Consider the following 21,520-nt stretch of genomic DNA (forward strand, 5'->3'; position numbering starts at 1 on the left):
AACAAGGGGCCAAAGGGGCATTTCAGTGTGTTAACCCATGTGCACAGGGCCCATGGGTAGGGCTGGCTTAAGGCAAAGAGAAACCTTTAAAGCCAGTGGAGCGACTACTGCCACACCTGCCCATCGAGGGACTTACGATCGGCTTACCCCGGGGGGTTACCTCCTGTAGACCCCCTTTTTGGGTCCATACCCCTTTGTCTGGCCACCGACAGGCACCCCCCCAGAGAGCCTCCCATCTCCACAACGCCTCTGCCAGAGCAAAGAGAGGGCTGGTCCCACCACGGCCCCAGACCCCACCCTCGAGGGGAATCCCTCAGGTCACCTGCCAGCACCTCGCTGGGGTGTGCAGTCAGGGGCCCAGGCCTCCTGATTCCAGATCTGTCAGGAACACATGGGACAGTCCCCCACATGTTACTGTGTGTCCACAGCGGTACCCCCCCCACCTGGTCCTCACCACTCCCTGCTCCATATCCCAGCCCTGGGGACCCCCTCCCCCCACTCCAGCTCTAGCCTAGGCCTGGCGTGTAGCTCCCTCCTCCCCCACAGGACCCAGGCTCCTGCAGGCCCCTTCCCCCGCCTGGTCCTTGGGGGCCTGGCCAAGCTCTGGTTCTCATGGGGGGCAGGGTAGAGGCTCTGCAGCTTCTCCAAGAGGTGCCCACAGACAGCCTTATATGGCCAGAAGGCCTCCAAGCCCAGGAGGAATCTGATCTCCCAGGAAGGGCAGGGATGGGCTTTGGGTGAGCGAGCCCGCCTGCAGTGCCTCTGTCTGCCCCCCGCCCCAGCCTCCTGGGCCCCAGTGCCTTCGAGGGCCAGATTAGCCCTGACCCCCTGGCCAGCTTTGGGCCTGCAGCTCCTGGCACCTGACCCTGTTTGGGCTGTCATGGTCACAAGCTGCAACTCGAGGTCAGCCTGCCCCTCCCGGAAACACACGAACCACGCAAATGCTCAGTAGGTGTGGCCCTCCTGCTCTCCACTGGCCGGAGTCCAGCAGCCCCTGCGTTACACCGTGACGAGCCAGAACACTAGCCCTCAGCACGTCGCCTCCCCTCCTGGTCCAGCCTGGCCGTGGCTCCTTCCTCAGAGTAGCACCAGGGTCCTGGCTGGCCCAGGGCTCTGGCTGGGCCTCCACTGCCCCCGTGTGCCACATTGCCCCAGCCCCCACCCTCCATCTCTCCTTCTGCTCTGATTCTCTCTCTCTCTCTCTCTCTCTGTCTCCCCCTCTCTCTCATCTCTCCTGCTGTCTCTGTCTGTCTGTCCCCACTGCTGCCCTGCCTTAGCAATGCTCTGCCCCTTGGGCAGGCCTGGGGCCCCCCAACCCCCACGACTGGCCTCTGTGCACCTATGTCTCCTAGCGTTTGGAGAAGGGACTTGTCCCCGACGAGGGCAACATCACGGTCACAGGGCCACTTCCTGCCAGGCTTGCCCAGGAGAGGTGTGAATGTGTGTCTGCACAAAACCTGACGATCACTTCACGCAGTACCATCTCTAACAACCAGAGTGGAAGGAGCGTAAAGGCCCAACGCGGGCGAGAGGGTGGGCGCATGGAGTGGACTATTAGCCATCAAGAGGCAGCGCTGCCACACCTGCTCCGACACACACACACACACACACACACCTGCTCCGACACACACACACACACACACACCTGCTCCGACACACACACACACACACCTGCTCCGACACACACACACACACACACACAGAACACACACACACACACACACACCTGCTCCGACACACACACACACACACACACAGAACACACACACACACACAGAACACACACACACACACACACCTGCTCCGACACACACACACACACACACACAGAACACACACACACACATGCTGAGGGAGGCTGGTTCCTACAGGAGGCCGTCCTGCGACCTCTCCCAGGTGTGGAGAGGGAGGCTCAGCTGGGCTGACCCCCACCTGGGACGGGACTGTGGATGCTGAGTGGGGCCTTAGGCGGAAGTGAGTGGTGCCCTAGGGCCTTCAGGTGGAGATGGTCATCTCAGGGTGCCTGGGGGGGACCACCCACACAGCTAGCTGATGCTCACCAGCTGGTCCCTGCTTCCTGTGACCGACCAGACCAACCGGGAGGCGTGGGCCTGTGTTTAGGGCCACAGGGAACCCAAGACAGCCAGCCCTACACAGGGGACTGACTCAGCCTGGAGCACCAGGTGCCCTCTGCGGGGTCTGGATGCAGAAATGGCTGAGTCATGGCCCTCTCCCGCCCTGTCTTTGGGGAGCTCCACCCACCAGGCCCCTGGTCACCTGAATCCTGACAGTGAAAGCCACCCATGTCCCAGGAGGCCTGACTGGGGGAACCCCTGTCACCAGTGCTTCCAATACAAGTAACACCCTAATCACTTCTATCTACAGTCACCCCAATTTCATAAAAGGCTCGAGAATACCAGAAAGGTGGGGGAAGGCAGGGAGGTTCAGCTAGGCTGGGCTGGCCTGGGGGGCTTCTGATCCTGCCGGGTGACCCCCTCCAGATTCACCACCCCCTGGGGGAGGGCATGGGCTCAGCTCCAGGCTTCTGTTTGCCTCAAGTTTCAACATTTACAAAACATCGGTCCCAGACTCTTCTGGGGAGATACTTCCTAGGGGAATGTAAACATGTAGACACATGGAGGCCTTCTCCCAGGCCTGGTGTGTGTGTGTGTGTGTGGGGGTGTCTGGGGTCTAAAATCGGAGAGCTCCCAGCTCCCCCAGGCTCACTGTGTGACCTCCAGTCAGAGGCACGGCCTCCCTGGGTCCCCGAGCAAGTGGGCTGTTGTTTCCGCCTTGCCTCCACCACCTATGTGACTTGGGCTCGTTGGCCACCCGCTGCTCTGTGCCCAACACCCAGTGCCCTCCTGCCTGGGCTGGGCCAGCACTTGACATGGTACGCCTCTTACTGTGATGCTCCCAGAGCAGAGTATGGACGGACAGGGTGACCGAGGGTCAGAGAGGCTGTGACCCTGTGGACGGATGGCCATCCAGGGCTGGTAAGTCCCGGCCTTATCTGCAAGGCGCTCCTCCCCCATCCAGAAAGCTTTGCTGGTGGCTGGACATGCACCCACATGCTCTAGACCAAAGGCTGACCCTGAGTGTCCTCAGCCAGGTCCTTGGGCTCTGGTTCCAGGAATCGGGGCCATCTGGTACCACAGGGGGCTGACGCAGCCTGCCTTTTCTGTTTGCACCAGGAATGTGCTGCGCCCCTCACCCCAGGGGGTGGGGGCCAACGTGGCAGAGGCTGCTGGGAGCTGGACGCTGGGGGAGGGGGTGGTGCGGAGGCACCAGGCCCCACCTGCCCCACCGCCACTCCCAGTCTCCCTCTCAGGGCTGGTCACTGCATGACAATGTCACCTCCTCAGAGAGGCCTTCAGCTGGGTCATCGCCCTTCGAAGCCTCAGAGCAGGCACCACTGGCGATCTGGGCCGATGCCTCCCTGCAGGGCTGTCCTGGGCACTGTGGGGTGTTGCACACCATCCCTGGCCTCCACCCACTGTCCCCTTCCTGAGCTGTGACAGCTGAGCATTGCTGTGTATCCTGGGGGAACTGCCCCCGGGTGAGACCTGCTGCCCTAGACTCTCCTGAGGTGTGTACTGTCCTCTGCCCCAGGCTGTGAGCACCTTGGGGACAGGGGCCTGGTGCCACACCGCCATCTGCCCACAGCTATCTGCGTAAGGCCACCCCAGGTGGAGGAGCAATGGCACTGCGGGCTGGGCCGTGTGGATGTCCCAGCACCTGCAGAGCTGGTGGGGAGGGGAGAGGCCACCTGGAGCCAGAGGAGCTGGGCAGGGTGGGGCCAGCCAGACAAGCCCGGCCAGGCCCGCTCACCTGGGGCAGGAACTTGGGTGCATACCTTTGCCTCTGGGTGTGTTTCAGCAGCTGCTGACACCCAGCTGGCTTGGTGCTTGGATGGGGCCCAGAGAGCAGGCTTTGTCACCACCAGCCTGTAGCCTGAGGAATGGGGCCGCCTACCCCTCTAGTCTCTGTTCTGAGAGTCACCAGGGATGGGGGGGGACATGATGGGGCTGCCAAACCTCTGCTTCTGAATGTGCCAGCCTGAAGTTCCACCCTTAACCCTCCTCGCAGCTCAGCACTGGACATGGGGTCCTCTCCTGCATCTCCCCCCGCCCCCAGCACTGTGATTCTGGGGAGCGACTTCCTCTCTCTCAGCCTCAGTTTCTGCTCTGTAAAACGGGCTCATTAACTACTTCCTCACCAGGTGCCAGGGCCAGGCCTGCAGTCACGACCCTCCTGGGGCCCCTGGGCACCTCATTCCTATGAGCCCTGTGTCCTGGGGCTCCCTCACCTGGTGCGGTGGCCACTTGCTGACTAGCAACGCTGTGTACTCCTCCATGGGCAGATGAAATGTATTATGCTCACTTTGTTAAAGAGGCCGTTGCCCAGGTGATATTAATGTGTGTTGAGAATTGTAGCCTGAGGCTTGGTTTTGGGATTAAGCCTGTCCCACCCTTTTTGGTGTGAGGTGGTACAATCCTATCATGCCTCAGAGAAGTGATTTTGTATTAGAGACTTCCCCATTATGTATATTGGATTAAGGGTTTGGATTTCTACACTATAAAATGGGAACGGAGCGGGAGTTTGCTCTCTTGGTTCCTGAGGTTAGCATGAGAGAGCAGAGAGAATAGAGCCAGCAGCGGGAGGAGGCCACGTGGAGAAGGCCAGGAAAAGCAGCCAAGATGGCGGAGTACTGAGTGAGATGCCAGTTTGTACAGAGTTTGTATCTGGGATAAGGAAGGAAACGGGGAACTGAGGAGAATAAGGCTGTTGAGCTAGAAACCTTTGATTCTAGGAAACTCGGATAAATCAGTAGCTTTGTGAGCACTGAATGTGAGTGGGTTTTGGAGCCCAGTGTGTGTTTTTACTTGCCTGCCGGGTGCAAGCTAGGATTAAAGACTATGGCCCACCAGTTTTTGGCTCCGCTGTTTCTTTGCCGACTGTCCGAATCCAATGCGAACCTGCATGGGCCGGGCTGCTGTGATAGTGGCCCTGGCCCTGCCTGCTGGCTTTACATCCTCCATGGCAGGAGGGGACCGGGGCCTGAGAAGCATCCCAGGTCACCTCCCAGGTAGACAGGCCGACAGACCGACCATCGGACCCGATTCCACTGGGGCGAGCAGCAGTCAAAGGCCGGGCCTGGGTCTCTCCTGCGACACCGTCCTCCGGTGCAGACACGACACAGCCTCTCCCAGCTCCTCTCCCCTGAGAAAGCTCCCAGCTGCCCCTTCCCTGCTAACCTTCCAGCTGCACCCACAGTCGGGGGGAACAGCTTCAACCTCCTGATGGGGAAGCTGAGGTTGAGAGAGAAGGGTCAGGGGGTCAGGGCTTCTGCACCATGTGAGGGGTCAGCCTGGGGCCAGGACCGGGGTTCGGTCTGTGTCTGGGGTCCAAGGTCAGCTTGAGGCCCAGGCTGGCCCTGACGTAGAGGTCAGCCTGAGCCTGTTACGCTCTGCAGCCTCCTCCCCTTGGACCAGAAGCTCCACCAGGTCTGGCTGGACTGTCTTGGCCTCTGGCCAGCGAGGCGAGCCCTTGGTGCTGTGCTGAGACAGGCCAGCTGGACGCACTGTGCGCTCCTAGGACGGAAGAGCCTCCTTTCCTGCTACTTGGCTCAGTCCCCGGGGGAAGGGTGCAGCCAGATCTTGGTGTTTCCCACCTCACAGTGTCTTTCCGCTGGGCGTGGCCCAGGCGGGGGTCTCCGTTGGCTGGTCATCCACGTGGACTTGAAGCCCGGCCCTGGGGCACCCTTACCTGTAAGCTGGGACAGGTCTTTGGGAGCTGAGTGGGGAAGGGGACTGACCCATCCAGACCCTGACCCAACGCCAGCGGTCAGGAGTGAACCCTGTCCGCCTGGTGGACACAGACGTGGATATCCAGGGAGTGGGGCACCTACACCTGGCGCTCTTTATGATGCAGATGATATTTTGATGGAAAAAAAAAGAAATAAAAACCCTAACCAAGTACGCCTGACCTGTGGTGGCGCAGTGGATAAAGCATCGACCTAGAAATGCTGAGGTCGCCAGTTCAAAACCCTGGGCTTGCCTGGTCAAGGCACATATGGGAGTTGATGCTTCCTGCTCCTCCCCCTTCTCTCTCTCTGTCTCTCCTCTCTCTCTCTCTCTCTGTCTCTCCCTCTCCTCTCTAAAGTGAATAAAAACAAAAAAAACCTAACCAAGTACAATAAATAAAATTACAAAACAAAGTAAAATATTTGAACTGAAGTAAAAGGACACTGGCTGGGCGCTCCCTGGCAGCCAGGCTCCCACAGCCAGTGAGTAATGCCGCTGATGGCCCCAGGCTCCCCTCGGTTAGGCCTCACCCACACTGGGGAGGGCAGTGACCGCCTGCTGTCCCTTCAGACCACAGGATAGTTCCTAATAACCATTAAGAGGCAACAGCCCCAGGACCTGCTTGGTGGGTGGCTCACTGTCCCCACCTCCTCACAATGCCCTCGGGTGGGACTCTGTCCAGAGCCAGCCCTCTTCCCAAGAGAAAGGAGGGCCGGTGGCAGGGGTCTGCGTGGGTGGAAGCCTGTCCCTTGGCCCTGACCCACTGCTCACCCTGGGTCCCCGCCCAGGCCTGGAAGGAAGTTTCCGCGTTTGGAGCTGTTCCCTTCCACACACAATGCTTTCTGGGGCCGACCTGACCCTGCCTGACCCAGAAACAGCTGATCTGGGAGGAGGAGGGAGCCTCTCCTGGAAGTCTGCAGCGGACACACTGGCACACATTTGAGCGCCGCCTACCTGTCTGTGAGGCGAGCCCCCAGACGGCGCTGAGAGTGGACAGGGGGCCACACACACCAACCTGATGCTACTGACCACTGTCACCTGCTCGGGCAGCCTGAACGGGGACGCGGGTGGGGGAGGGTAGCCGAGGATGAGGAGGGGTGTTTCCGGGGCCCTGCCTAGGGTACCCCCTATCGGGGCGGCAGCACGTACATGGTCTCAAGCCCAGGCTCAAGGCGTCTTTTGTTCCATCTGGGAGATAAGTCCCCAGCGGGTGTTTTAGCTGATCGCCCTGTACACTCCCAGGGGCCTGGGGCAGGGACTCCGGGATGTCAGCTTTGCAGCCGGGGACCTTTCCATTTTCTTACTAAGGGGTCTTGGCACCAGAAGGGGGCCCGGCACAGGCGCCTCTCTACCACGGGGGCTCTCGTGGTGGGAGCGGTCGGGCGGTGCAGCGCAAGGGCTGCGGGTCACACCAGGTGCGGCCCAGCTCCTGCCCGTTGGGGCCTCGGCTTCCCGGGAGGCTGGCCCAGGGAGGACCCCGGCACCAGCCCCGCTGCCCCCTCCCTGCGCCCCTGCCCTCGGGCCTGGCTCTGTCCACAGCCTGCTCTCATCACCCCCACGGCACCCAGCAGGGTTCCTCCTCGGCTATTTCCGCGGGGTCCGTTCCCAGGGCAGGGTCTGCGCTCGGACATTCCGACGAGCACTCCCCCGAGGCGCTGTCTTCTCCGGGCTACCAAGCAGCTCGGGGCTGTCCAGTGCGCGCCGTCCGCCGGCTCCCCAGGGCCAGCGCAACCCCGACGCGGGCACCCGCCAGCCGCCGACCACCCCCAGATCCGCTCCCGGCCCCGCCCGCCAGCCAGCCGGTCAGCCGGCCGGAAACGGAAGTGCACCAGGGCGGGCAGGCGGGCTCTGCGCAGACTCACTGCGGCGCGCCGGGACCCGGAAGTACTCGCCGGGGCCCCGCCCCCCCCCCCATAGAGCTGCCGGGGCACGCGGCGCTCTCTTTCCGTGGACGCCCTCGTGGTGGTGGCAGCAGGTAGGCCGCGTGGCCGGGTGCGGGCTCTGCGGGGACTCCGGGCGGGGGCCGGGGCGGGCGCGCGAGGTCGGGGTGAGGCCGCGGCGTGGGGGCCAGGGTCGGGGACGGGCGTGCGGACACGGCTCGTCCTCACGGCGCCGCGCGGGGTCTCGCAGGCGCGCCGTCAACATGCAGAACGACGCCGGCGAGTTCGTGGACCTGTACGTGCCGCGGAAATGGTGAGCGCCGCCCCTGCCCGTGCTCACCTCCCCACCCCCTCGCCCCCATCCCTCCCGCTCACCCCACTCCCCGCTCTCCCCCTCCAGCTCCGCCAGCAACCGCATCATCGGCGCCAAGGACCACGCGTCCATCCAGATGAACGTGGCCGAGGTGAGCCGGGCGGCGAGGGTTTGCACTGGGGAGGAAGCCTCGGAGCGGAGGGAGCCCGGTCGTGGGCTGGCCCGGGGTGGGGTGGGGTGGGGTTACACCCCAGGATTTTAAAGCTGAAGGCGCTCGAGTGTATGTCCGGTGATTCTCATTCTCCATCAATAGGTTGACAAAGTGACTGGCAGGTTCAACGGCCAGTTTAAAACCTATGCTATCTGCGGGGCTATTCGCAGGATGGTGAGTGTCCCCAGCCTTGGCTCTTTGATGGGGTGTTTGGTTGAGGGGGGGGGGAACAGCGCCTTCTACCTTTTCTCAGGCCTGAGTCCGCTTGTGGGCACAATAGGTTTGAGCTGATGGGACTGGATTGTACTGGCGGCCCGGCGGCCCGTTTTGGGGGGGAGGTGAAAAGGGTATTTAAAGGTCCAAGGCAGGACCACCCTTGGAAAATACTCTGACCAGCCTTTACTTTGGAGCTTCCCAGTCATCACAGGCGCCCACCCCCCACCTACAAGGCTATCCCCTGTCCAGTGAGGCGTGGAGTGCCCTCTGCTAGCCCTCGGCGGTCCCTGGGGGAGCTCCTGCCAGCTGGGGCAGCAGGGCACATAGTCCCATGTTCTTTTTCCCAGGGCGAGTCAGATGACTCCATTCTCCGCCTGGCCAAGGTCGACAGCATCGTCTCAAAGTAAGAGGGCTTGTATTTGGGCACAGAGGCCGGGACCTTTCCAAGACGAGGCTTTCATATTGTTCTTCCTTTAGGAACTTCTGACAGGAGAGCATCACAGATGAGAAATTTGTCATAAATAAATGGTGAAAACTCTGTGTTGGTTCATTCTGTGCTGACAGGCATGTTCTTCGGGGTGCTGCATGGTCAGGGCTGACACTGGCTGTGAACGGATGACCAGGAGGGGCCAGCCAGCGCAAAGGGCATGATGTATGAGATGTTGCAAAACCAAATTTTATTTCAAAGCACAAATACAAACAATACAAGTGACACGTGACTTGGTATTGAGGTCAGATAGTTGCTTACTGCACATTTAAAGTCCACAACTGCTACCGGGGTTGAGGGGGTGGCACCAGGCCTTGGACGCCCCTCAGATGGCAGGCGTGTTCTGGAGAATGGGGTTCAGACTGAGGTTTGGCTTAAATACTTGCTTTGCTGCAGAGATTTTTGAGTACCACACAGTGGCAGCTCTGGACATAACTAAAAAGGACACATGGACGGGAAGGTTATAGATGAGATTGGAAAACAGCTAAATCTTACTACATAAATATGCAAAACTTAAATTACTGTATTTATCAGCTCATCTAACAGCTATAGAAATTCCCGAAGAGAGTAAGTCCCTTGAGGCTAAGTTGTAAACCAGGACATGTATTTTGAAAGTCTGTCCCTTACAGTGCTTGTAACACAGAAATGTCCTTGAGATGCTACGGTGAGGGGACAGGGAGCTTTTCAGAAGTTGCCCAGGGCCTAACAGCTTATAGGCTCTGTTCCACTTTGGATGCATGCTGGGTTTAGGGGGACACTGGAGAGGGAGGCACACCACATGAAGGTTGGGAGGTGGGTTTGGTCCTCCATCCTGCAGTCTCCCTTAGCCCACGTGAGTGGAAGAAGGAACAGGCCTATAGGCAGCAGGCCTGCACCTCTGCTGGGGTCTAGGCTGAATTGCTGGTGGTTGGGTGCAGTGATGACGGAACTGGCCTTTCTGCAAAAGCAGCAGTCCACATGGAGAGGATGCAGGGACAGGTTTGCAGCACAGGGAAGCAGATGAAGGACCCAGGCAACATGGCAAGTTTTCAGACCAGCTGACTCACCAGTCCTTGGTTCTTACAGTGTTTTTGGTGGGCCAGCATGCTGGAAAGCTGGACGTCACAATTTGTGCAAGGATGACACAAATCTGGAAAGCTGAACACCGGCTCTGCTGACATGCTGGCACAGGCCAGCACAGGAGTGACAGCCACCGCCAGCAGGGGTCTGTGGAGTGCAATGGGGCACCAGCTGAGCCGGCCTGGGAAGAAACCGGCATTGAGCTGACCTCGGAGCTGGTGCCCTGGGTGCTGGGCTGTGATCCTCCCAGCTTGAGGATCTAGTGTGCTGAAGGTCACAACTTACGCACACCTCTTTAACCAGCTTTTGTCCCGAAGAAAAGGACCTAACACGCTCCCAAATGACAATAAACAGGTTGTTCTTCTGTCACACTATTGCTTAGTAAGATCAAGAGCCAGCAGTGCAGTGACCTGAAGGTCCAGAGTGCTGTGGGCCAGCAGGGTTTCCTGGTGAGAGGTAAAGCACGGTCCCTGCATGGGGGGGCCAGTGTTGGCAGGAAGGCCTGTTGGGCTGTGCAACACTCGGACATAAGGACTTCACAGTGACGTGATGTTGGGAGGACGGGTCCAAGAGTAAAAACTGACCAAAAGACACCAGGAGCCTTGCCCTCACCGGGTGCTGGAGCTCTGCTTGTGAGTGTGGGCAGGGGGTGGACCGCTGGGCTGGGCGGGAGCCGGGCCATGGGTGTGAGGGTGTTCCACAGCACTGCTTCCACATCAGAAACGCCAACACAGGGTGAATGCTTCCATACGTTAACGCCAGCAGCCTCTGTGTTGAGCAGCACCTGAACGGGTCACGGGTCCTGATGCCAGACCAGTCTCAGGCATGTGAAACGAGGGAGCCAAGCCCACCTTCTGTTCACGCAGTAACGCAGCACTTCTCAGACGTGGTGGCGTGGTGCACCATGGAATGAACGCCGTGGCCCCCAAGGAAGCAAGCGTGTGAAGGCAGGGCCAGCGCGTCCCAGCCAGGAGGGCCACTGCCTGGGAACAGCGCTGTGGGCCCACCAGTGTGGGGGCACGAAGCGGGTGGGTGCCAGGGGCTGTCCTCAACTAGAACTGCTGCGTGAGGCGTCTGTAATGAGGTAACACCTGGCTCTCAGGAAGATAGAGGGCAAGCTCCAAGGCCACAAGCACTGTGAACTCAAACCCAATCAGATCCCGTCTGTTGAATCGAAACCTTTCTTCTAATTTCTGTGATGAAGAAGAGAGAAGGGTCAGGGGGCTCCCCTGCTCTGGTTCCCATCCAAGTCAGCCCGTTTGGTAGTGGCGGTAGGCCTCACCCAGGTTAAGCGGTGATCAACGACCACCATCCTCAGGAGTGGTGCCCAGCCTTACAAGGGTTGGCTGGGGTGACTCTGGTAGAGGTGGGGGTGGGGGTGGGCTGGAATGCAGTGGTGGCCAGCTAGGGCCTGGAAGGTGGAGGGGCGAGGCCCAGAGGACAGCGAGGTCGGGTTGGGAGGCAGGGGCGGGGCCTGAAGTGGTGGGCGGGGCCGAGAGGGATAGGGGCGGGGCCTAGGGGACCGGGTGGGGCTGGGAGGCAGGGGCGGGGCCTGAGAGGCGGCGGGGCGGGGTGGGGCGGGGCAAGCGCACTCACATCAATGAGCTGCTTCACTTCGTTCTTGCGGAGGTCGCTGCTGATCTTGGCGGCGAGCAGCACGCACGCGCCCGCACACAGCTTGCGGTTCTGCTTGTTGAGCTTGCCTTGCAGGACAAGCTTCTCGAAGTACACGTAGGCCATGGACACGGTCACTGGCTCCAGGCTGCACTCCTCAGACAGGTTCCTCATTTCCCGCTTTAAGCTGTGGGTTCACAGGGAAGTCAGGGGCTCCAGGGGCAGAGAGCCAACCACCCACTCTGTGACACAGGGACGCGCCTTTGCCGCTGGGACAGCTGTTTCTCCAGTGCCAGGCCCCACAGCTTGGTGGACAAGCAGCATGCCGGTCTTGGGCTCCACTCACCCCTTGGCTGCGACCCATGGCACCCCCGAACCATAAGGGGTGGCCCACACTGTCCTCTAGGGGCTACCGGCAGAGGACAGAGTCCCTGCTCTCCTATGGCAGCAAAGGGACGTGCAGGTGGCTGTGTGGGAAGGACACCACAGTGCACAGGTGTTGAGGTGGTATCGGGACCACCCATGTAGCCCTGGAGCTGCTGGCCTGGGGGTGGTGGTGGGATCTACAGGGCAGGACCCAGCGACAGGCCATGACAAGGGGCCGTGACAGGCCAGAGCTCCAGCACTGGCTCACTTTGGGCCCTGGGGAAGCTGCCTGAGCCCCGAACTCCTCATCTGCTGCATGGGGAACAGCGGGGCCTGCCTCACGGGCTGCCACGGACATCAGTGAGGAGGGCGTGGTGGGTGTGGGCAGCTGCTAGGAGCAAAGAGCTGGCCTGACCGGCAGAGGCGTACGTGCCGTGTGCACGAGGGTCCTTGTGTGCGGTGTCAGTGGCCTGGTCACAGGATCTGTCCCGCTCAGGAATCCACAGGAGACGGGAAGAGAAGCCACAGGACCGCACAGGATGACACACAACAGAAGTGGGTTTTGGGGGTGTCCCTGGGGCGGCCTTGGCCCTCTCTCACCTCCTAATTTTGCTCAGCGTTAGTCTGACGTGTGGAAACTTTTCCCGGAAGGTCTCATTCATGTCCTTCTTGAGGTCAGAGGGCTTCACGTACTCAATCACTGTGGTCTGCAACACAGAGGGCAGCAGGGTGGGCTGGGCCACTGCGAGGCAGCTTCACGCCGGCCTGGCCTGTGCATGTGAACGCACCACGCCTTCAGAGCAGCACAAGGTCTGTGGGAACGCCACGTCTCACGACAGAGGGCAGCAGAGCCGTGGGTGCTCAGTGGGACCAGGCTGCCGGGCACGTGGGCTGATGGCAAGGGCTGACCTCAGGGCGGGGCAGCCAGCCTGGCTCTCTGGCCTGCTGCACACCCCTCCCCACAGGGCTGCTGGTGTCCTGGGGGAGGCATGTTGGCCCTGCCCTGGTGCTGGTCAGCTGGCCTACGTCCTGTGCCCCAGCACCCAAGGGGCAGCAGTGGGGGTGCACGTACCATGTAGGATGCGAAGATGAGGACCCGCTTGTGCTTGCCGCAGGGCCACTGCGGGTCGTCCAGCAGGTTGGGGTTGTACTCCGGGGAGTCCCCGGTGTCGCTCCCTGCAGGCAGAAGGCAGCACTGACCCACCATGAGCCCCGAGCTCTGGTCCTTGGTTTTCACCGACCCAAGCTCAGCAGAACCTGTCTAGTGCCCAGGAAGCAGCCAGGGCTGTGGGCCTCATCCAGGAGCAGGAGTGGGTCTGAAAGGGGCTCCAGACCAGGAGGGAAAGAAGGACATCCTGATGAGGATGGGCCCCCTGCCCTCTGCCCCCAGACCCATTTCTGCACAGAGCCTCTCACCACTGCCTGGCTGGGTGTCTGCTCCACCGCGAGTCCCTTCTGTTCTGAAAGGCCACGGCTCTGTCTAGACTGACCGCTGTGGCTCAGATGTGACTCACTGTTCTGCTGCCACTGGGGTCACTGGCCAGCTGGTGTGGCTGCCGGCCCTGTGCCCATGCTCCTGGTCAGGGTGGCTGCCCGCCCTGTGCCCGTGCTCCTGGTCAGGGTGGCTGCCCGCCCTGTGCCCGTGCTCCTGGTCATGGTGGCTGCCCGCCCTGTGCCCATGCTCCTGGTCAGGGTGGCTGCCCGCCCTGTGCCCATGCTCCTGGTCAGGGTGGCTGCCCGCCCTGTGCCCGTGCTCCCGGTCAGGGTACCTAGCTCCGCGCCGGTGGGCGCTGCCTTGGCAGCAGCGGGTTTGTGGCGTGATGCCGGCGGAGCGCGGGGCACGCTGGCCCGGGGCTGGGGCGTCGGGCCGTGGCCGTCCGTCTTCTGCGTCAGCAGCGCGTTGGTAGGGTACAGGAACTTGGCATAAGACACGACCTGGAGGTGCACGTGCTCGGCTCAGTCCTCCTCTCCTTGCTGCTGCGGGAGCCCACACAGACGCCCCTCCGCAGCCCGCTCGGGCCGGAGCTGTGCTGCTCACTGGACGTGTGTGTTCTCAGTGACAAGAACATTCTAGAACGTCACCCCGGCAGCCTTCCTTGGATCTGCAGCACAGGAAGTCTCCCTGCCTTTGATGCCCTTGACCTCCAGCCACCAGGGCCGAGGGGCACTCGTCCAGGGCCGTGTGCTGGCTCCCACTAGCCCCTTGCATTTCAGAAGACTCAAGTGACGCACACCCTCACATGCCCATTTTCTCCATGAGCTCTGTGCCCGCCCCCCGCCCGTCTGCCCGCCTGCCGTGACCGTGTGTGCTGTTGTCACTAAGCTCTGTGCCCGTCTGCCATGACCGTGTGTGCTGTTGTCATTAAGCTCTGTGCCCGTCTGCCGTGACCGTGTGTGCTGTTGTCACTAAGCTCTGTGCCCGTCCGCTGTGACCGTGTGTGCTGTTGTCACTAAGCTCTGTGCCCGCCCCACCGCCCGCCCACTGTGACCGTATGTGCTGTCGTCACTATGAGCTCTGTGCCCACCCCACCGCCTGTCTGCCTGCCCGCCGTGACCGTGTGTGCTGTCGTCACTATGAGCTCTGTGCCCGCCCCCTGCCTGTCTGCCCGCCCGCCGTGACCGTGTGTGCTGTCGTCACTGAACTCTGTGCCCGCCCCCTGCCCGTCTGCCCGCCCGTCGTGACCGTGTGTGCTGTCGTCACTATGAGCTCTGTGCCCGCCCCCCGCCCGTCTGCCCGCCCGCCGTGACCGTGTGTGCTGTCGTCACTATGAGCTCTGTGCCCGCCCCCTGCCCGTCTGCCCGCCCGCCGTGACTGTGTGTGCTGTCGTCACTGAACTCTGTGCCCGCCCCCCGCCCGTCTGCCCGCCCGCCATGACCGTGTGTGCTGTCGTCACTGAACTCTGTGCCCGCCCCCCGCCCGTCTGCCCGCCCGCCGTGACCGTGTGTGCTGTCGTCACTATGAGCTCTGTGCCTGCCCCCTGCCTGTCTGCCCGCCCGCCGTGACTGTGTGTGCTGTCGTCACTGAACTCTGTGCCCGCCCCCCGCCTGTCTGCCCGCCCGCCGTGACTGTGTGTGCTGCCGGCAGCTCTTGCCTTTCCGTCTGCTCCCAGCTCCACACCTTCCAGCTCAAAGACCATCTCGGAAGCGCCAGACACGCCGCCAGACGGGTGTCTCTGCTTCTGGCTGTCCACCCTCAGGTCACTACAACACAGGGCACAGGAGAGCTGCTGGGCCCTCCCTCTGCCCCTCGAGCGGGCAGGGGAGCGGGGCGCCTACCCCTGTACCCACGACGCCCACCTGACATGAGAGCTCGTGCCACAGCCCTCTGGCTGCACAGAGGGCACAGCGCTCTCCTCGGAAGAACACCAGCTCTAAAGGCACCAGGGACACGTGAAGGCCGCCTGTTGTAAGGACTCTCCCTCCTCCCTGGACCCGAAGAACAGGACATGGGCGTGCTTCTGGGACGCTTCGGGGGACGCGGATGTGCTGACTGACCCCCTTGTGGGCGGCCGAGCCCGTGCCCCCCCAGCCACGCACCTGACCCGCAGGCCTTCTCCATACGGCAGGACCGAGAAGGCCGCACACAGGGACCGCTTGGCGCAGATCAGCACAATCCTGTGGGGAAGGCGGGGTCAGAAAGGCAGCACGTGTTTCCAGGAGAGGATTCCCACCCAGACTCGGGTGACCCCCGCGTCCAGGGCACTCTCAGGCCAGGAGGCCCGAAGCCAGGGCCAGTGGGTCTGGCTGTCCCGCTCTCACTGGGCCCCGCGTGTGACATGCTGCCCAGAAAGGGTCTCGCCTGGCCTCACGTGGCAGGTGGAGGCTGGAGGTCAGGACTCTAGTTCATGGGGTCAGGCTCTGGAGGGCACACGAGGCAGAGACATGTGCCTAGAGGGCTGTCCATGCAGGGAGCCCCTCCTTAGCCACCTGGAGAGCTGGGGGCCTGAGGGTGTCAGAAGGCAGTTTGTCCTGAGCCAAACGACCTACCAGCCGCCCCTGCACAGATGCACGCAGAGGAAGGGTGGCCTTTCCCCACGTTCCAGGGAGGACACGGGGGGGGGGGCAGCCCCATGTTGGCCAGTACCTGCTGTTCTTGGTGTCATACTGGGGTGGGGGGCAGCCCCATGCTGGCCAGTACCTGCTGTTCTTGGTGTCATACTGGGGTGGGGGGGCAGCCCATGCTGGGCGGTACCTGCTGTTCTTGGTGTCATACTGGGGGGGGGCAGCCCCATGTTGGCCAGTACCTGCTGTTCTTGGTGTCATACTGGGGGGGGGCAGCCCCATGCTGGGCGGTACCTGCTGTTCTTGGTGTCATACTGGGGTGGGGGGGCAGCCCCATGCTGGCCAGTACCTGCTATTCTTGGTGTCATACTGGGGTGGGGGGGGCAGCCCCATGCTGGCCAGTACCTGCTATTCTTGGTGTCATACTGGGGTGGGGGGGGCAGCCCCATGCTGGCCAGTACCTGCTGTTCTTGGTGTCATACTGGGGTGGGGGGGGCAGCCCCATGCTGGCCAGTACCTGCTGTTCTTGGTGTCATACTGGGTGGGGGGGGGCAGCCCCATGCTGGGCAGTACCTGCTGTTCTTGGTGTCATACTGTCGCATGTTCTTGATGAAGTGAGTCTTCTTCAGGCCCTTGTGTCTGGGAGACCCGGGTATGTGCTTGGTCCTGCAGGTGAGAAACAGGTCACCCATCCCTCCAGACGCTCTCTGGCCCCCAAGGCGAGTGGCTGCTGGAGTGTGCGGGGCCTTGAGCTGCAGCGGTGGCAGGCGGGACCTTTACCTTTGAGCCGAGGCACAGCCCACAGCGTCTTCCAGGAGCTCGAGGGAGCAGCGGTGGGAGGCGACTCGCCTTCTGGAAAGGGACACACAGTGCTCAGGACACGGACAGCGGGGCTCAGGACACGGACCGTGGCACTCAGGACACGGACGGGAGGAACCGGGCCAGGGGGCGTGGCTGCAGCAGCCATCCCGGCCAGGATGGGGGGGCGCTGAGGGAAGGAGGACACCGGGGCCTCTGCAGGAGGGAAGGGGCAGCAGGGGTGGCCTGTCGAGCAGACAGTCAGAGTCCTGAGCCCAGGGTAGGGGCCCCGGAGGGTGACCGGCAGGCCCTGCCCTGAGAGGAGGTGCAGGTGGACGTCAGGACGTGCACCAGGAGAGGAAGCTGCCCGGTGGAGAGCGGACCACCCCTGGAGAGGTAGTGAGTCCCGCCCTGCAGGGTTGGGCTCAGAGGCCCAGGGAGCAGCCCTGAGAGGCCTCTCAGGCTCATTTCCTCGGGTAAATTTCCCAGGGGTGCCTGGCGTTCCTGCACGCTTGGGATCTCATTTGTAGAACCTGGGGCAGCAGCGTCCCCAGGAGGCACGGGCTGGAGGCCTGGGGCCGCTGGGGGCTAGCCCTGTGGCACGGGCAGCACTCACACGCCCTGTCCCCCCCGAGCCCCCGGCCCAGCTCGCTCCTCCAGTTAACTCCAGGCCACTGCTCGCTCCTTCAGTTAACTCCGGGTCACTCACTGCAGGGACAGTGCCGTCCCCGTCAACCGTGCTGAGAATCTGCGCCCAGTTGGTTTCACAGATGTTCATATGTGACTTCCTTCTACCTTCCCTTCTTGTGAGTGTTTCACAGATACAGCTCGGCCAGGTGGGCAGCACTATTATCTCAGTTCACAGGGGGGAGACGGAGGGACAGAGTGGGGGAGGGGGAGCCGAGATGCCCCCAGCCCGCTCCCCCCGCACAACGGCTCCTGCACTGTTTCTCAGGGCTCCCTTTCTGAACGCAGGGCACTCAGAGCCAGGAGGAGAAACCACTGTTTAGACACTGTAGTGTCCGATAAACTTCCTTTACTTTGTAACTGCAGAAACACCAGCCACAGAGGGGCTCCTGTCTGAGGTCTCAAGACCACCTAGACTGAGTGAGGGGTCCAGGGAAGGGGCTGTTGTACATGGGGTCAGATTATCTGAGACCAGGTGGCCCCCACTGAGGTGACCAGTCTTCTATATCCAGTACCTGACAGGGGCAAGTGCCAATGACTTTGAACCCCTGGAGCCCCTGGAGGGAGCATGGCTCTGCCCATACCCTGACTTGACTTGAGACCTCTTAGACCACAGAGGAGACCCTGGGCTGCTGCAAGCTGTCCAGTGCAGGGCTCTGTTAGGCAGCCCCACAGGAGAGAGAAGAGGAGAGGAGAGGAGAGGAGAGAAGAAGTGAGGGGAGGGGAGCGGAGGGGAGGGGAGAAGAGAGAAGAGAGAAAGGGAGGGGAGGGGAGAGGAGAGAAACGGTGGGGAGGGGAGGGGAAGCGCACATCATGACATAATGCTGCAGGAGGGGCGCAGGGAGCTCCTGAAAGCCTGTACTGACCCAGCTAACAGCCCAGAACCCAGACTGCTCGTGCATATTAAGCCCTGAAATGAAAAGTCCTGGGAGTACAAGGGTCCCAATGACTCATTCATTGAGCAGGAAAAGCTGCTCTATCTGAGCCCTAAGTGTGAGACACAAACTCCCTGCAGGGGACCGAGCTGTGAACTCTCCCTGCGTAACCTGGTTGTCACCGGGGTCTCCATGCACCTGGCCCAGCCACTGCCACCCTTGCTGAGCCCTGGACACCCATCGGAGCTCACAGTAGCCCCTCAGGCAGGAGTGCTTAACACAAGTCCATTTCACGGAGGAGCAGACAAAGGCTTAGGGAGCCTGTGCCACCTGCTCAAGGAACATCAAGGTCACACAGCCTCTGAATGGAGGAGCCAGGAGCCCACCCGGGTCTGTTCCCAAAGCCTGGGCCAAACCCTCGCACTCGTGACACCATGTCTGGGAAGAGAACCACAGAATTCTCTCCATTTCTAAAAAACAACAGACCCTTGAAGTCTAAAGCCAGTAGCTAGCAGCCACCTTCCCGCACTCAGTGGCAACTCCGCCTAGGCCTGGGGAGCAGAGAGACACGGACAGTCCCCATCCTGGGGGCCTGCCATCTGTCAGGCAAGGGGCAGTGACCCCCAGACACAAGGGCAAGGCCTGAGCTTGGCTGCAGAGCCCGAGGAGGGACACCAGTCTGCACAGGCAGGTGCAGCCCTGGAGGGCAGAAAGGACATCTGTGTGGGTGTGTGAAGGCCAAGTAGGAGAGGCCAGGGTGGAGGGAGGCAGGACTGCAGTGGGTGTGGCGGGAAGGCCCGCAGCACCGGCTCTAACCACATCCCACCCTGTCCCTGTCCCTGTCCCCGTGTCCCCAAGCTCAGCCCTCTTTAGAAAAAGGCAGTGGTGCCTCTCCTGCCAGCACAGCTCCAGGGTACAGCCCACAACATGGGCGCCCAAACTGTTTGCTGAACAGACACCTAAAACGACACACGACCTGTCCAGTCCTCACACCTCGAGAGGAGGTGTGCAAAGTGTTCTGGCTGCAGCCTCCCGGCCCAAAGGCCCTTTGGAGAGCCCCATCTCCCTGATCTGCCCGAGGATCGGGGCTGGAGGTGGCCTCAGGGCAGCCGGGATGACCTCCACCTTTGGACTCCAGGGGACGGCTGGCACCTTTGCAGGGCTCTGCACTCACTCAGCCCCTCCCACATACCTCCGGGGCCAGCTTCAGCCTCGCCCACCTGCCTGGCATCTCTGTCCTGCAGACTCAGGCCAAGCAGTGGTCTTGGAGAAGGGACTGTGCCAAACAGGGGAGCCTGGGAGCCCAGGAACATGTCACTCCTCAGGGTGGGGGCTGTGGGCAGGGGTCCCCTAGGGTCCAGAGATAGGGACCAAGGAGGCAGGGTCTCTGGATCTACCCCCCTCCCCGGGGGCTGTGGGCAGGGGCTACTCTGGGATGGGCTGAGGGGTCCAAGAGATGGAATCAGGGCAGAGGAGTAACTGCCCACCTGGGATGTGACAGGGCCAGGGACGCAGAGCTCAGCGGGAACGGGGAGGTACCAGGGCACCAGGGACAGGTAACGGAGGTGCAGGGGATGGCGGTGTGGCCTGGTGCAGAGACTCTGGGGCTAGATGTCACAGTGCAGGGTCGCCCCTGGTCCGCAGGGTGACAGGGAGGGGCCTTTGGGAGTCTGATGTCCATGGCACCGATAACAGTGGCCCAGGAGGGGGTGTGTCCAGAGCTGACAGGGCTTTGCAACCTGGGGGCCCATGAAGGCTGCGGGAACCCCGATACGGGCATGGACAAGGCTGAGAGCACCTTACCCCCCACCCAGGGGCTGGCAGGATGAAGGGAGCCATGACCCTCTGTCTCGGGACGGACAGGGCCGGAGAAAAGCCCGTGTCCAAGCGGTGGACAGAGAGAGCCCCAGGCGCCGGGCCCTGACGTCTCTCAGGCTGACGGAGCCCAGGACGTCCCAGCTCTGCGTCTGGGGGGGTCGCAGGGATCAGGGTCACCTCTTGCTCCCCAAGTCCTGGCTGACGGCGTCCCAAGCCGGTGTCATGGGCGGACGGGACCCCCGGGGGGACCCTGCTCCCCACGTCCCCGGCCGAGGGGCCCCCCGGGCCCCGGGCCCCGCCCACTCACCTCTGGCGCTGCGCGTCCAGGCCGAGGCCGGCGGGCGCCGGCGCGGGGCTGAGCAAAGCCTGGGGCGCCGAGGCCCGGCCCGCGGCTCCCGGCGCGGCGGGGGGCGCAGATTCGGGCCCCGGGGGCGGCGGCGGCGGCGGCGGCGCGGGCGGCTCGCGGGCCTCGGAGGGCGGCGGCGGCGGCAGCTGGGGGTTCTCGCCGACCCGGCCCAGGTTCGGGGGCCGCCCGTCCAGGGAGATGTTGTTGAGAAAGAAGAGCGCGGCCTGGCGGCGCCGCGAGTCCCCGCGCCTCCGCAGCGTTGACGCCGGGGCCCTGGCTGCGGGCCCGGGGCCGGGGGACGGGCCCGGGGCTCCACCCGCCGCGGCCGCGGCCATCCTCGGACTGAGCCCGCGGGCCGCCCGCCGCCGCCGCCGCCGCCCGCGCGCAGGCGCCCACGCTCGCCGCCCATTGGCCGCGGTGCGCCCTCATGCAAATAAGTCGCCGTCGCGGCCGCCCATTGGTCAGCGCGGCACCGTGGGCGGGCCGCAGGGCTCGGGGGGTGTTAAGGGGCGGGGCTCGGAGGTGGTGGTCGGGGTTTGAGGGCGGCTCCCCTGGGTCTTAGAGGCGGTTTCTGTGTTGCTCCAGGAGGGACCGGGAGCAGCGCGTCTCCTGCGCCCGCGCCCCTGCAGGGCCTGACCCGGAGCTGAGCGACAGCTCGAGCCCCCGGCTCGGAAGCTGGGCTCTTGCTGGGCTGCGGCGTCCGTGGTCAGTCTCCGTCGAGCCTGCGTCCTTAGGCTCCAGCGCACTTCCTCGCGGGGTGTGTGCCCCGCGCGGGAGCTGAAGCTGGGCCACCTGCCGTGTGGGAGGCCCTTCAGTTTGCAGACTGCCATCTCTTTGTCCTTTCGAGGCTCCCCAGCATGCATGGCCGGCGGTGCCACCTGACCTCTCCCGTTGACTGAACAAGAGACCGAGGGTCTGAGGGGAGAAGCGTCTGGAATGGCAGGCGGTTTGGGCAGCCCTGTCCTGCCCTCAGCCGCCAAGTGACCTGGACCTCCGGTTCCTCTTCTGTACCTGGGTCCCCTGACTTTAGCGCCCGCCCGT

At 62.6% G+C, this 21,520-nt stretch overlaps 2 protein-coding genes across 2 annotated transcripts; one reads left to right on the forward strand and one right to left on the reverse strand.

Moving 5' to 3' along the window:
- The first annotated feature begins 7,653 nt into the window (after positions 1-7,653).
- RPS21 (ribosomal protein S21) lies at positions 7,654-8,965 on the forward strand. The gene is made up of 6 exons (XM_066235186.1): positions 7,654-7,782; positions 7,938-8,000; positions 8,088-8,151; positions 8,314-8,385; positions 8,775-8,830; positions 8,905-8,965. The coding sequence occupies exons 2-6, from the start codon at positions 7,951-7,953 to the stop codon at positions 8,912-8,914; spliced, it is 252 nt and encodes an 83-aa protein (XP_066091283.1). The 5' UTR covers positions 7,654-7,782; positions 7,938-7,950; the 3' UTR covers positions 8,915-8,965.
- A 117-nt stretch (positions 8,966-9,082) lies between these two features.
- On the reverse strand, positions 9,083-20,857 carry CABLES2 (Cdk5 and Abl enzyme substrate 2). The gene is made up of 10 exons (XM_066235185.1): positions 20,441-20,857; positions 16,736-16,807; positions 16,529-16,621; positions 15,491-15,568; positions 15,046-15,154; positions 13,723-13,888; positions 13,026-13,129; positions 12,554-12,660; positions 11,570-11,774; positions 9,083-11,166 (listed from the first exon to the last, which is right to left on the reverse strand). Exons 1-10 carry the CDS (start codon positions 20,812-20,814, stop codon positions 11,026-11,028), a joined length of 1,449 nt encoding a protein of 482 aa, XP_066091282.1. The 5' UTR covers positions 20,815-20,857; the 3' UTR covers positions 9,083-11,025.
- Positions 20,858-21,520: the final 663 nt, after the last annotated feature.

The sequence above is a fragment of the Saccopteryx bilineata genome, chromosome 6, assembly GCF_036850765.1.
Source record: "Saccopteryx bilineata isolate mSacBil1 chromosome 6, mSacBil1_pri_phased_curated, whole genome shotgun sequence".
NCBI lineage: Eukaryota > Metazoa > Chordata > Mammalia > Chiroptera > Emballonuridae > Saccopteryx > Saccopteryx bilineata.

Coding starts and splice junctions, on each gene's coding strand:
- RPS21 (XM_066235186.1), top strand. CDS start 7,951: ATGCAGAACGACGCCGGCGAGTTCGTGGACCTGTACGTGCCGCGGAAA. Junction 8,001..8,087: donor CTGTACGTGCCGCGGAAATG/GTGAGCGCCGCC, acceptor CTCCCCCTCCAG/CTCCGCCAGCAACCGCATCA. Junction 8,386..8,774: donor GCGGGGCTATTCGCAGGATG/GTGAGTGTCCCC, acceptor TCTTTTTCCCAG/GGCGAGTCAGATGACTCCAT.
- CABLES2 (XM_066235185.1), bottom strand. CDS start 20,814: ATGGCCGCGGCCGCGGCGGGTGGAGCCCCGGGCCCGTCCCCCGGCCCC. Junction 16,622..16,735: donor GGCTGTGCCTCGGCTCAAAG/GTAAAGGTCCCG, acceptor TCTCACCTGCAG/GACCAAGCACATACCCGGGT. Junction 12,661..13,025: donor TCATCTTCGCATCCTACATG/GTACGTGCACCC, acceptor TCTGTGTTGCAG/ACCACAGTGATTGAGTACGT.